The sequence below is a fragment of the Mandrillus leucophaeus genome, unplaced genomic scaffold, assembly GCF_000951045.1.
Source record: "Mandrillus leucophaeus isolate KB7577 unplaced genomic scaffold, Mleu.le_1.0 Scaffold18, whole genome shotgun sequence".
NCBI lineage: Eukaryota > Metazoa > Chordata > Mammalia > Primates > Cercopithecidae > Mandrillus > Mandrillus leucophaeus.
In genome coordinates this window covers 5,383,845-5,398,717 of record NW_012101809.1, presented here as the reverse complement: position 1 = coordinate 5,398,717, position 14,873 = coordinate 5,383,845, and the positions used below count along the sequence as shown (strand labels likewise).

The 14,873-nt window shown below is 49.8% G+C and overlaps 1 protein-coding gene across 1 annotated transcript in view; it reads left to right on the top strand.

The window, feature by feature from the left end:
- SH3PXD2A (SH3 and PX domains 2A) overlaps positions 1-14,873 on the top strand; it is a 275,849-nt gene that overhangs the window by 52,293 nt on the left and 208,683 nt on the right. The window contains exon 2 of the mRNA XM_011977504.1: positions 1,883-1,963. Within this exon, the coding sequence (XP_011832894.1) occupies positions 1,883-1,963 (81 nt within the window). The remainder of the gene's footprint in view (positions 1-1,882; positions 1,964-14,873) is intronic.

The window sequence follows — 14,873 nt, the reverse complement described above, 5'->3', positions numbered from 1 at the left end:
CCATCTCTGGGTGGCAGCACTCAGGCCTGTTTGCTTTGGTTTTATGGCCCTTTCCTTGGTTGTGTTTCAGAAAACCTCGCCATGGCATGAGGCTGCCTCTGTGCCATAGAGATAGGAAGGGAGAAGAGACTGGATTCAGCTCATTTTCATGTGTATTACCTGAGCAGCCAAGCACAAAGCCTCACCACGCCTGTTGCAAACCCTGTTCTGGGCATCGGGGAGTTGGGCCAGTCTGATGGCAAGGTGTCTAAATGTCACTTCTCTTTGCTAACGTTCCTCCTTCTCATCATGGCCCAGATCCCTGGCCTCACTGGCTATTTTGTTCTTACTGGTAGAGTCCCCCCAGCCCCACTCCCACAGGCCTACAAGACAGAGTGACTAGACAGAGTCCCTGGAATCTGAATTTTTATGAAGCCCGCCCCTGGCCCCAGGTGATCCTAAAGGGGCGCCCTGGCCTGGGAACCACCATTCGGGACCTACAGCCACTGCCTCTCTCCTGAGGGAAGAAGGGAGGCAGAGGTCTCACCTGTGTCTTATCAGTGCCCTCCCTTACCTGTCCTCCTGGAGACACCCCTGCAGGTGTCCCTTCCAGGGAGAAGTTCAACAGAATAGCCCTGAGGCTGTGGGAGGGCACCCATTCCTGTGACTCAGGCCTCTCCCAGGTGGGACAGGAATAGTGGGAAGAGCAGGCCAGACTGTGTGGACCAGGGGCTTTCTCTCCTTCCCCAGGGATTCCTGACTGAGTTCAGCCTTCCAGAGTGGCATGAGCTCTTGCAGAGCCTGATGGAGACTTGGGAACTGGGGTGACAGCCTGGCCCCGAAATGCCTTCATTGTGAGGCTCCCAAAGAGAAAAGATTTCCAGTCTCCCACGTGCTAACGCCTCTTCTTCAAATCCGTTTCTCATCCAGGAGACCAGTGTGTTTATTCAACATAGCAAAGTGTTTTCTGAGCACCTGCTCTGTGCCAGGCACTGAGCAAAGACAGGGATGCTGAGATGAATCACACATCTCTGAGCGCTTCTGGTCTCCTGAAGGGCTTTTCAGAGTGAGTTCTGAGGATCCACTGCAGCAAAATAAGCTGGGGTTTGTTAAAAGTATAAATGTCCGAGCCCTCAAAACCCATGTCTGCAGAATTTCAGAGAGCGGGGTCCACCTGCAATTTCGGAAGGCCTCTTGTAGAATCTCATTCACTCTAAAGTTGTGAACCAGTGGAAATTAGCTATCTAAAAAGGCCAGGCGTGGTGGCTCATGCCTGTAATCCCAGCACTTTGGGAGGGCAAGGCAGGTAGATCATCTGAGGTCAGGAGTTCAAGACCAGCCTGGCCAACATGGCAAAACCCTGTCTCTACTAAAAATACAAAAATTAGCCGGGCATGGTGGCAGGCGCCTGTAATCCTAGCTACTCGGGAGGCTCAGCCAGGAGAATCGCTTGAACCGGGGAGGCGGAGGTTGTGGTAAACCAAGATCATGCCATTGCACTGTAGCCTGGGTGACAGAATGAGACTCTGTCTCAAAAACAAACAAACAAAAATGTAATGACCTCAATTTTATGTTTATTGTATGAAATATATACAAATAAAAAAGAAGGAAATTAAAACCACTCATTCTGATCCTACTTTCCTAAGATAATCATTGTTGGCATTTGATGAAATATCCCTCTGGGGGTGTCCGTGTGTGTGTGTGTGTATATGTGTGTGTGTGTGTGTTTGTGTGTGTGTGTGTTTAGACATCTACATGGTAGCTGATGCTGTGCTATCCCCTAGGGACAGATGAGATGAGAAAAAGAGTGGTCATTGGAACACCTGCAGTCATGTTACATGATACCTGGCACAGACAGCTTGAAATCCAGCCTTGCTCACCTGCTCCTACCTTTTTCCCACAGGTATACATCATCAATGTGACCTGGTCTGACTCTACCTCCCAGACCATCTACCGGAGGTACAGCAAGTTCTTTGACCTGCAGGTAAGTTGGTCAGAGCTCAGACAGTGGCCTGAGTCTGGTGGGCTGGCCTCTCTCATACCCTCGCTTATCCAGGGAGCCCCCAGCCGAGCTGTCAGGGTCAGAGTCCAGGTGGGAGCAGAGGGACAGAGGAGGGAAGCTCGAAGGTGGAGCTGGGCTTGTCTCAATCTTGCATACTGCAGGCAGACACTCGGAGCTTTGTTGGCCTCCTCCAATGATCTTAACAGTCATGCTTTGTCACCCTCTCTTGCCTGCAGGGTAGGAAACTGTGGTGGAGAGGCAGGAGGATGGTGGGAGGTGCTGTGTGCCTGACCAGACATGTGTCTGTAAACATCCAGGGTGAGACAGAAGCCACCACATCATTGCAGCCTAAGAAAAGCAAGCATACGGGGAAGACCGAAACAGAAAATAAGCATTTTTTTCAACTACAGGCACAAACTATGCATACATACCACGGTGTCTGTTTAACTGAATGAGGCACTTGCCACCCAGTTTGTACGTGTACGTGGTAGGTGTGTGTCTCTAAGACACATAGGCTTGTTCACAAGGGGGATGGTAGTATGGGTCCCACAGCTACCCCTGCAGACACCCCCTTGGTGCCAACTAATTTAGTCAGGCCTCTTTGGGTTGCAAGTGATAGTTTTACACTTGCACTGGCTTAGGCACAAAGGAGACGTGATTGGAAGGAGGGACCAGGGAAGCTTGTGCAGCCGACCACATGGTGAGAAGAGCAGTGAGGCAGAGGCCTTTAGGAATACCTGAAACCAGGATCTGCTCTCCCTCTGTCTTGTCTCTGCTTCCCTCTGGCACTGCCCTCAACTTCTGTTACCTCACACCCCAAGGAACATGACTGTCAACAGCTCTAGAATTTTATATCTTTTGGCTCCCAACAGAGGGGAGATTGACTCTTTCCCAGTTCCAAGTTGAAAAATCCCAGGGACGATTCTGATTGGTCTGGCTTGGGTCAGGTGCCCTCTCTGGACCAATCAGTATGGCCGGGAGTTGAGGGTCTTTTAGCACAGACATGGCCACTAGGGAGCCCACGTCTGTGGATCACAGGCAAATACTAGAGAAGGGAGAATCAGTCGTGAGTTGAGCAGCAGCCCTTTCAGGTAGAGCCAAGATGTTCTAGATTCCTCTTGGGGCTGTGAGACTGGTTTAGGCTAATAAAAACACAAAGAGACACCCACTTCTACCCTCACAGCCAGGGTCCACTCCTTTCTTGGCAGGCCTTTGGTTGTCAGTCATCTTGGAGAGGTCATCTTTGGCACCGTGTGCTTGCCCCCAATACCTGATTCTATCTCGTTGTCCTCATTGCCCTACCTATGAGACAAGCCAAGGGTGAGCTAGCTTCCTGTATTACAAATTCTCTCTTAATCCAACAATATGGGATTGAATATCCCATTGAATATGGGATTGAAAGCTACTTCTTACTCTCCAGCCTTCTTCCTCTTCCCTCCTCAGTTCATGTCCAGTCTCCTTAGGTTTGGTGTAATCTGGTGGGGTTTGCTGATACCCCATCAATGGGTACAGTGTGCTGGACAGGAAGTGATAACTCAGTTGGGGAGAGTGAACCCTGAAAGGACTCATTGATGAGCTGGAGGGGGCCTGAAAGCCGGTGGAAACTTCCAAATCAGAACTTTTCTTCCCCCTCTTCCGTTATGATCCCCCACCCCCTCCTGCACTGCAGAATCTCAGGAGAAAGGAATGCTGTTCCCCCACCACCACCTCCCTTGCCTGGAGGGCTCATTCCCTGAATGTGGAAAGGGGACGTGCAAGCAGGGAGCAGCTAGTGCAGTGTGCTGGCTCTAGCTTAGCAATGGCCACGTGCTTGGCCAGGCTTGTCCATGTGGGTCATTGCTGAGCTGTAGATGCAGTTTGGGAAGGGGTTGGAATAGTTCTTTGAAAATTAACTTAGGAGTCAAGCATAGCATCTTTACAAATGCATTTTACCTGCTGTGATGAGTTTTAGTGGCGTTCATTTTGAAAAGCCTTGTTTATTTATCAGGTCGCTGATTTTGGTATGGCGGATCCTATAGAGGTAGAACAAAGGGAGTTGCTAACTCCATCTCTGGTCACTGGTGCACCTCAGAACTCATGTCTCTGAGGGGTTGTGTAAGAGAGCAGCTTAGAGTTTAGGCACCGGGGACACATTGCCTGGGACTGGTTACTGGCTGTCACCACGTACCTCCGGACAGGCTCCTTCACTTCTCTAGGCTTGCTTTTCTCATCTGTACTGTGAAGGTTCGAATAGTGCCTGCCCAGTAGGGTTGTTAAGAGGAATGAATGAGTGAATCCACTTTTCTCCCAGCACTGAGTTGCCTGGTGAGTTGCCTGGTGTTGCCAGGTCGCAGGGATGTTGGGCTGCATGGCTGGTGGGGTCTAGGGACTGGAGACCCACTTCCTGATGTTGCTTTGTGGCTTCCCTCACTTGGCGTCACTCTGTGGTGAGCTTCCTGTGCCCAGTCCCTGCCAGTGTATTCAGAGCCAGGTAGGCCTCAGGCTCCTCTCCGAAGCTGTCCCCAGGGGCAGGGTGGGAGCCGCAGGGAGCTGGGGTGCGGCCCAGGGGCAGCTCTCAGACATGTTTTGCTCCTTTCCTTTTTGGCTGACCCTGAAAGTCCCAGGCTCACCAGGCCCATCTCCAGGGAGCCGCTCCCTGGGTTTCACCAACTCATGGTTCTAAGCCTCCTGGGGGCCACAGACCGCTCTGTGAATCTGATGGAAGCCCTCTCCCCAGGAAAAGAGCGGATACATACAATTTTACTTACAGTGGCAAGTGTTCACAGACCCCCTGTGAACCCCCAGTGAAGAACTAGCCAGGTGTGATGGAGTGCCTGTAGTTCCAGCTGTTCAGGAGGCTGAGGTGGGAGGATCACTTGAGCCTGGCAGGTCGTGGCTGCAGTGAGCTATGATTGCACCACTGCACTCCAGCATGGGTAGCAGAGTGAGACCCTGTCTCAAAAAAAAAAGAACTGCTGAGCTAAACCAGTTTAGATCGTGAATCATACATTCACACCCAGTACTATTTGGGCAGCATTTGGGGGTCTATTCAGGTAACAACAGGAGGCCTGGACACCCCTTTGACCCCTTTGAGAGACCCTTGGTTCCCCCCTGTACAAGCTGGTTCCCTGCACCCCAGCGTGGGTCTCCCTGTACTTCCCCTCCCTTATCTCTCCCTCTTCAGATGTTTTCCTTTGTTCCCAAAGGCCAGGTACCCACCAGGCGGCCTTGGGTTCCTACCTCTGTCACACAGCCTGGGAACCACGTGCAAGCGATCCCAAGCGGTCCCTGACCCTCTCTGGTCGTGAATTGACGGCCCCAGGGTATGTGCAGATCCAATTTCATTCGGAACAGCACACGGACCCTCTGTTTCTCCCTCTGAGGGCACACAAGGAGATGGACACCTGCACCCTGCCCTTCATGCTCTGCAGCCATAAGGCCAGGAAGTACTTGAAGGGTGCTCTGTCATCTGAACAGAAACCCCACACTCTTTGGTTTTTCCATTTCTCTCCACAGCAGCTTCCACATCAGCAAAGCCCTTCCCCACTCCCTCACTCCCACACTCCCCACCCCCTCCCCCCCACACTCCCCACCCCCTCCCAGATTCTAAGATCTGAAGCAGAACATTTCTCTGGTTATTATCTTCAAAGCTTCTGCTTGGACCTAACTGCCCTGCATGTGAAGCTCTCAGTAGATCCTTGGAAATGAACAGTCTCAAGCACACAGCAGCCCTGAGAACATCAAGCAGGAGGGAGCCAAGAGCCTGAGGCTTGTCCTTGGAGAAGGTTCATTGTCCCTTTGGGGTGACTCATGGCATTAAGGACGGGTACTTAGAACTCTGGTGGTGCATTGAGGAGCTATTCACAGGGAATGGGGAAAGTCTGAGGGTTGGGAGAGACGGAGAGAACCCCCCCGCCCCCGATCACCTGGTAACTGCTCATTCCGTGCTTTCTGAAGCCTTAGGACCGTGCAGAGCAGAGCCATTTATCTCAGCATCCCCTTCCCATCCCACCACCCACCTTCTTCACTCACAGCTTATCTGCTACCTGTGAGGCCTTGGATTAGGGCTGCCAGATAAATATGAGATGTCCAATTAAATTTACATTTCAGATAAACAGCAAATGCTTTTTTCAGAATAAGGGTGGACACTGGGCATGGTGGCTCATGCCTATAATCCCAGGACTTTGAGAGGCCAAGGCGGGAGGACTGCTTGAGTTCAGTAGTTTAAGACCAGCCTGGGTAATGTGGCAAGATCCCATCTCTACAAAAAATAAAAAAAATTAGCCGAGTGTGGTGGCATGCGCCTGTTGTTCCAGCTACTCAGGAGGCTGAGCTGGGATAATTGCTTGAGGCCGGGGAGGTCCAGGCTGCAGTGAGCTGTGATTGCGCCACTGCACTTCAGCCTGGGCAACAGAGTAAGACCCTAGCTCAAAAAAAAAAAAATGTTCCAAACATTGCATGGCATATACTTACACTAAAAAAAGTTATTTGTTGTTTATCTGGAATTCAAATTTAATTGTGCATCCTGTATTTTCACTTGCTGAATCTGGGAGTCCCAGCCTGGCTGAGTGTGAGAGGCGAGGGTGGAAGTAGAAAGATAGTCCAGGCTTCAGGTAAGAGTGGATGGGCCTGTGCTAAGGCCCCCCAGGCAGCAGCTTTTGTACAGAGCAGAAGTGGCGCAGGCTGAGGAACACACTTTTGAGAAGGACGAGATCTCTTCCTGCCAGGAGTCTACATCTCGTGGGGAAGGCAAACTTGGAAGCAGTTAAGTCCACTGTAGATGAAAAAAATACTAGATTGAGGTATAAGCAACATGCTATGAGATGAAGAGGAAGGAAAGAGCTTTCTTTTTTCCTTTTTTGAGACGGAGTCTCACTCTATCGACCAGGCTGGAGTGCAGTGGCGCGATCTCTGCTCACTGCAAGCTCCGCCCCCTGGGTTCACGCCATTCTCCTGCCTCAGTCTCCCAAGTAGCTAGGACTACAGGCACCCGCCACCACACCTGGCTAATTTTTTTGTATTTTTAGTAGAGACGGGGTTTCACCGTGTTCGCCAGGATGGTCTCGATCTCCTGACCTCGTGAGTCCGCCTCCCAAAGTGCTGGGATTACAGGCTTGAGCCACCGCGCCCAGCTGGAAAGAGCATTCTTGGGAGAGGGAACAAAGAACATGCCCATGGCCAGGCACATATGGTCTCTCTCTCTCTCTTTTTTTTTTAAACATTTATTTATTTAGTTTTTAGAGACAGGGTGTCGCTGTGTTACTCAGGCTGGAGTGCAGTGGTGTGATCATGGCTCCCTGAAGCCTCGACCTCCCAGGTTCAAGAGATCTTCCAGCCTGAGCCTCCCAAGTAGCTGGGATCACAGGTGCATGCCACCAGGCCTAGCTAATTTTTTTTTTTTTTTTGTAAAGGCGGAGTCCCACTATGTTGCCCAGGCTGGTCTCAAACTCCTGGGCTCAAGTGATCCTCCTGCCTCGGTCTTCCAAAGTGTTGGGATTACAGGCATGGGCCACCACACCCAGCCCCCATATGGTCTTAATTAGTGACAGCAGCCTAGGGTGACATAGCCAAACACCCACACTCTAGTTTGAGGGGATTTGGTTATTTTTTGAGAATCCTTATCAGGGTAAAATATGTCTCTAGTTCCTTCCTTCCTTCCTTCCTTCCTTCCTTCCTTCCTCCCTCCCTTCCTCCCTTCCTCCCTCCCTCCTTTCCTTCCTCCCATCCTTCCAATATTAAGTGTCTGCCTTGTAAATCCAGGCAGTGTGCCAGCTCTGGGACACATTGATGATCCAAAGCAGATCTGGTTCCTGCCTTTATGGGTCTCACAGCTTAGTGAGGGAAGACAGATTTTAGTTAAAAAACAAAGACAAACAATATTGTTTTACGCCATTCCAGATGTAACAAAGGAAGGTGCCATAGACATATTATAGGGAAACCTTACACTCTGGGATCAGGGCAGGCTTCCTGAAGCAGTGAGTTTTATCTGAAACATCAGTGAGTTATTTTATCTTATTTTACTTTTGAGATCAGAGACTCTTTTGTGCTTCTAATGAAAGCCAAAGACTCTCTCCCCAGACAAGTGCATGAATGTGCATCTATAATTCTAATAATCTTTTTGGTTATTCATACCCTGCCTGAAATCCACCCATGAGCACCAGGATAACACCCTCTGCTCTTCCCCAGACCTTCTTCTCTCCCCATATCTCCTGCCATGAGCCTTCAGACCCAGACACACACACACAGGCTGCCCACTCAGAACCGCCAGGTACGGAGACTTTAAAGCTGTACTGTCCAATGAGGTGGCCACTAGCCACATGTGGCTACTTATATTAAAGTTAAACTTAAATGAAATAAAAGTAAATGTTTAGTTCCTTGGCTGCACTTGCTGGATCACAAGTACTCAGTGGCGGCCGTGGCTAGTGGTTGTGTGTTGGGCAGATATAGAACATTTCTATTATCACAGAAAATTCTATTAGACTGGTAGTTTAGAAAACTTTGAACACACAACAGGCTTGAGCCAGCTTTCTGGTCACCTTATAGTGATCTGTCACCTCCCAGCCCCTCCCCGAGTTGTCCCCTGAAATCTTCTAGGGCTCTGGCAAGAAGAGGGAGATTATTCTCCTGCACAGTTTGCCCATCCTTAGAGCATTTCAGCTCAGCAGCTATTCCAAACACTTCTTCTGGAAACCAGGTCAGTTTCCCGAGAGGGCTTCTAAGAGCCTTTCAGATGTCAAGTGAAGAACAGGGAAGAGGTGAGGCTCTTAGTCTCCAAGTGGAAATTGATTTCTTCTAAAAATAACTCACCACTCAGCCCTATCTGACCAGGAAAAGGACCTGTCCCAGGGGAAGCTGACCAGGACAGGGCCTGATGTCGAGGCTCATTTGGTGATGAAGGGCCTGGGTTGCTTGGAGGTGCAGTTGAGGTGGGAGGAGGGGTGGCAGATGCCCTTTTCAGTTGCTTTCTCACCGGTGGCTGGACCACATTTCCAGCCTTTGTCTATTTCCTTGCACAGCTCCTTCCCGGTCCCCCGGAGGAGGGGCCGGAAGGCTCTCTGAAGCCCTGGCTCCATAGACGGTTGTTTCACAACCTGACCTACAAGGCACTGGGCTACAGTAATTACTCTGCAAACACTGACTCCACCATGCTGCTGGTGCTTTAGTCTGAACTCTGGCCAGCGAGTGCACAGGGTCAATATTTGATCAGAGCTGGGAGAGGCCCTTTATTTTCCCCCGCACCACTTGGAAGATAGAGTTAAGAGGGGTTTTCAGGTTTGCTTATTGGCTCTGAAGGACTTAACCTATTTTGACGAGCTTTTCTCTCTCTTCCTTGTTCATCTCTCCAGACTCTCCACCCATGCACCCCACCCCAGGATCACACTCACTTTCCAGCTCTCCAATAGCTCACCTCATGATGGGTAAAAAAATTATAATTCCTGCATCACTAATAACCAGCCTTGGAATGAATGTGTATATGGGTGTGAGTGTGTACTGATATCACTTATGGAGCTTGATGGGATCATTGCATTTTTAGAGTTAGAGGGGTCCTTATTCCAAGTGCCTCACTTTGCAGGTAACAAACTGTGTTAATTTTTCTATTCATTAAATTTATATAGGCTTTCATTTGGTTTAATATCCAGAGCAGGCCTCTGCTGAGATCAGCCTGGGGTGATCCCAGTGTGTGCCAAGAACCAACCCAAAAGCAGAGAAGAGGAGGAAATGTCTCTTCTGCAGGCACTCTGTCTTTTAGTCATTGAGGGAATTTGTTCAAGATCACTGACCCTAGACTAAAGTGATGAGGCCGCAGCCCGGGGAGGTAACCTGCTAAGTTCTAAGAACGATCTTGTACCAAGGATTGCAGAGAGTTCCAGCACACCTAGTGTGGCAGTGCCAGCTCCAGAATGAGGTGAGCACGGGTCATGGTGAATGCTCACATCAGCCTTGACTGAGGTCAGTCACTGGTCCCAGGCAGGCACGGACAGCCTCATGTTGTTTGCAAGGGCAAAAATGGGGTCAAAGCAAATGAGACTGATCCATGGGTGGATCTCCAAGAAACATTCTGAACAAACAATGCAAGTTTCAAAACAGTATTTATAGTATGATAATAATTATACACAAAAAAAAACCAACAAGAAGATATATATTTTGCAGGTACATATACAGCATATGAATGTAAATTTTTTTAATCTAGAAGGCTGTATTCCAGATTGGTGTCAGAGTCATCTCTAGATGGGTGGTTAGAGATATCAGTGGGAGGAAGGGCTTGATCAAGGAGGAACCTTATCTTAATGTTTTACTTTTTTAGAAAAGGAGAATGTATTCATATATTATTTGCAACATTAATATTGAATAGTTAAAGAGACGCCTATGGGGGGAGTTTGGGTAGGTGGGAAGTAAAAAATAAAATATGTCTTTCCTGTTCATTATGGTATAATAGGACAGAAAGCATAGGTGAAAAAAATAAACATAAGAACATATCTAACAAAGAGAATATGAAACTCATTATAAAAATCACATTACCTCATATTTCCTGGACCATCATTCTAGATAATTCCTGTGGAATGTAAACTGGTTAGATCCCATTACAACCAACCCCAGGGACCTGTCCAAATTATCTTGTCCAACTGGAATCTTGTATTCCGATATTACTCAAAATCTGCAAGCTACATATTGAGGCAGGAAGCACTTGGGCGGGGGTTCTTGTGTCATGACGAAACTGTACTCAGAGTTGTGTGGTGCTGGGGCACCGGGGCTAAGAGCATGCGCCCCGGGGCCAGGGCGCTTGGGTTTCAAGACCAGCCCCAGCACTTACTGTCTAAGCTTTGATGAGTGATTTAACCTCTCTCTGCTTGATTTCTCATCTGTATAATGGGGTGTATAGTAATAACTGCCTCACTGGGTAACAGGAAAAATAAAATGACACAGTCCATATAAAGAAAGCCCTTAGGATAGGACTGGCACAGAGACTGTAGACAGGGAAGCTGAAATGTCACCAATTAGGCCCTCAGAAGCTTAAAACTTCAAAAAGCCAGAGAGCCCCACTCCATCTAGAGACAGAGGTTTCTTCCTGTGCCCCGTTAATATAGACATCACTTTCACCAAATAGCTCAGTCTGCCTCCAGGCGAGAGAGGCAGAAGGCAGTGTTAACGGCTCTCTGGATAAATGCTTTTCACCTCCAAAGTTTAACTACAAACCTATTTACCTTCCAACAGTGCTGTTAGGAAAACACTGTTTTTTAAAAAGTAATTATTAGTTGACAGCTTTCCCTTGCTCCTGGAAAGAGGCATCTTTGATTCCTGAAGGAACACAGAGGGGTTCCAGGGGAGCCTTGTGGAGCTTCCATCGGCTCTTGGGGATTCCCTGGCTGGCTCCGCTCCACCTGGGAGCTGGCTGGGCTCCAGCGCCCCTTTCAACTTGTGCCTGTGGCCTGAGTATGAACTCCAGCTTCCTCCTGCCTCTCCTGAGTTCTCCTTTGGCAGATCGTGTTGGCAGGTGAGGGGGTTGTGGAATATTGGGAGAGGAAGACCAGGGTGAACTGGCACCTCTGGGCAGGCTCAGGATGGGAAAGCCACTTACCATTGAGTTTGAATCCTGGGGTAACCTGGGGTCTGGCTGGAGGGTGTTAGGAAAAGTTTGGGTTGATCTTTTTTCCCGTTTAAGCAGATGGAGTTTGCAACTTCTCATGCAGTTTCCCAACCTTGTGGGTTTAGGAAGACCCTTGTGCTTGTGGGGGCCTCTCAGGTCCAGAGCAACTCTGGACCTGGTTCCAAACAGATGGAGAGAGGTATGGAAGGAAGGTGGTGGCAGCGGGGATAAAGCATCTAGGAGAGGTCTCTGCATATCTGTGCATAAAGGAAAATAAGACCCAGAGGGCTGAACTGGGGCCCTGAGAACCACTGCATCGGGGCCTGCCCTCGGGAGAACTTGCCACCCAGCCAGAGCCTGTGGACATCAAGAGAGCTGGGGAGCTTGTGTGACACTGAAGCCGCTGGGAGTTGTCAGATACGCACCGTGCTGTAGGTGTGCGCGGGAAATCACGCCTTTCCTATACAGACGAGGACTCACTCTGTGAGCCTCATTTTGGATGGTTGTGTGCATTTGATCCAGGCCCAGGGTGTTCACAGAGTATTCACAGGGTGTTCGGCCAAATCCTGTTCCTGATGGACCCAAGGCCCTGTCAGATCAGACCCTCATTTGTGCACTAGAAAATCAAAAGTCATCTCTGCCCTTTGCTGCACCCCCAGCCTCTCCATGGGATCAATGTGGGATTTTCATAGAGCATGGGAAGCTCTTTTGTAAACTGGGGAAAATTGTAAGAAGCTGGAATGATGTCCTCTGGGTGTCAAACCTTGGCACTGTTCATTGGCTCTAAACTTCTGGGTGATGTCTTGTGAATGTGAGCGCTAGGAGTCTTGAGGATGTCACTGCTCCCCCAGTGACTGTCCAGCAGGGCTGAGAATGTCCCTTTCAGGGAGAGAAATCAGCTGTGTGCAAATGGCACAATATGGGAGGTCCATGTTTGTCAACTGATGTTAACTATATCCGCTGGGAAATCAGTGGTGGAACTGTAAGTTTTCCAACCAGAAAGCCCTTAGAGATTATCTAGTGGGATGACAAGTATCTGACACTCATGTTGCCATCTCCCACTCATGCCTACAGCAGACATCACTAATTGATTGTGGCATTCTCCCATCCTGTACCCATGGCAGACATTGTTAATTGATTACGAGCCCAGACGTGGTCTCAGAGTCTTTGTAAAAAACAAAACCGAATATCTTTAGGAAGTCACTACCTATCAGTTGGCAATGGCACCTTGAGATGAAACTAACTGGCCACCCTCTCATCTTGTCCATTTCCCTTATTTGACAGATGAGGAAATGAGGTCCCAAGTGGGGAGTGATTGTCCAAGATCACAGCAAGTGACAGCAGGACTAGAACTCCGATGCTCTCGCTTCTAGCTCACTCCAATCTGGGTTCCTAGCCTTCCACTCAGAAGTCCTCTTTGTGTTTTTGGTTGAGGAGGCAGGAAGCTTCTGTTGCCTCACTGAGAGCCCCTGGAGGGAGGGATGGGGAACTATTCACTCTCCCTGGAGAGAAGCTGCCTTTGCAAAGAGCTGAAGACTTCTCTCTAGATCCCAGAAAGGTCGCTCATGGCTCCGTCCCAGGCTCAGCTGCTTCCTGGAGCTCAGCCTACCTCTCCTGCACCGTCACCTGTCTCTCTCATTGTTGAATAATAAACTCCATCTCTGCCAGGGGCAGTGTCAGAGTCAGCTCACACCACCTGCATGACTGCTCAGAGCTGCACACCTTGTTTTCCTGGTGTACATGTCAGGGTGTGTTTGGGTGTCACGTCAGGGAGGCATTGGAATGCAGTTGCTGCCTCTGCCACCTCCTTCCTCCTCTGGTCCGAGGCCCAAAGGTCCGACTTAGAAAATTCTACTTTGCCCCTACCGGGCCCCCATCTTACCCCTCTTTGGATAACCAACAGGAAAGTTGTCTGGGAAGTGTGTTGGGGGACAGTGCCCACCTCCAAACTGGAGAATGAAGGGAAGGGGGATCTTTGGTGGTGGCCAGGTGAGTGTTGTGTGTGTGTGCATGTGTGTGTGCATGTGTGTGTGTGTGCGTGTGTGTATACACACGCTGTGAAGCTTTAGGCGTGACCAGGCCACTCTCTTCCTGCTGGCGGGAATTTCAAGTGCCTCCTGGCACCTCTGGAGGAGCACTACCTACGTGCCTGACTCCACGCATGGTGCTGGGGACCCCACGGGGAAAATCCAGGGTCATCCTGGGTGAAAGAACCCTCAGCTGGCAGAGCATGAGGGTGGAATGCACAGAACGGGTGTTGCCGCACTAAGTGGGCAGCCCGGGATGTAGACCACCTGCATCATGCCTGCATGCTCTGGGCATTCCCTTCGGCTTGTGGGGACAGCTTCGATCTGGGGCCTGAAGGTCTTGGCATCCTGATTCTCCCACCCCCCCACATCCTCCCCCACTGGCATTGGCAGCAGCTGGTTTTGTTTTTGACTCTTATGGAATGAGGCATGTGGGACAGTCAGGTAAGCTATGGGAGCCTGAGCTGTGGGCTTTTCTGAGGGAAGATAGAGTTACTCATCCCTCTGGGAGGCAATCTGCTACCAGCGTAGTGACCAGGGGTTGTGAGCTGCATTGATTCCCTCATTGGCAGCCCCCGCCCCAGGCTGGACCTCAGCTTCCTGATGATTTTAGGGGCTGCCATCCCTGTGTCTCAGGGACACTAGTTTATTTTATTTTACTTTTTGAGACAGAGTCTTGCTCTGTCGCCCAGGCGTGCGATGGCATGATCTCGGCTCACTGCTACTTCTGCCTCCTGGGTTCAATCAATTATCCTGCCTGAGCCTCCCGAGTAGCTGAGATTACAGGCACCCGCCACCACGCCCAGCTAATTTTTGTATTTTTAGTAGACATGGGGTTTCTCCATGTTGGCCAGGCTGGTCTCGAGCTCCTGACCTCAGGTGATCCGCCTGCCTTGGCCTCCCAAAGTGCTGGGATTACAGGCATGAGCCACTGCACCCGGCCTCAGGGACACTAGTTTAGATTAGAACATTGTGGAAGTAGTTGGGAAATTGGAGTTTTTTCCTTTATATCCTCAATTTAGCTGAAGCCAAGGAAAAAAGATTTTATATGTCCCAGAGACCTCCACAGATGGATGACATCAGGCTCTCCAAAGGACTTGTGGGAGTCCTGGTGCCAAATTGCCAACTTTCCAAGTAAGGGCAGCATCTCCCAGAGATGGAAGGTTCAGGCTGTGTTATCAGCCAGGCTTATTTGGGTTTGCACTTTGGCCTGCCCCTTTACCAGCTGTGTGAACCTGAGTTGCCCTCCAGGAGTCCCCACCTTCCCATCTGCAAAAGGGCTGTACTTGTAGAACCCGTC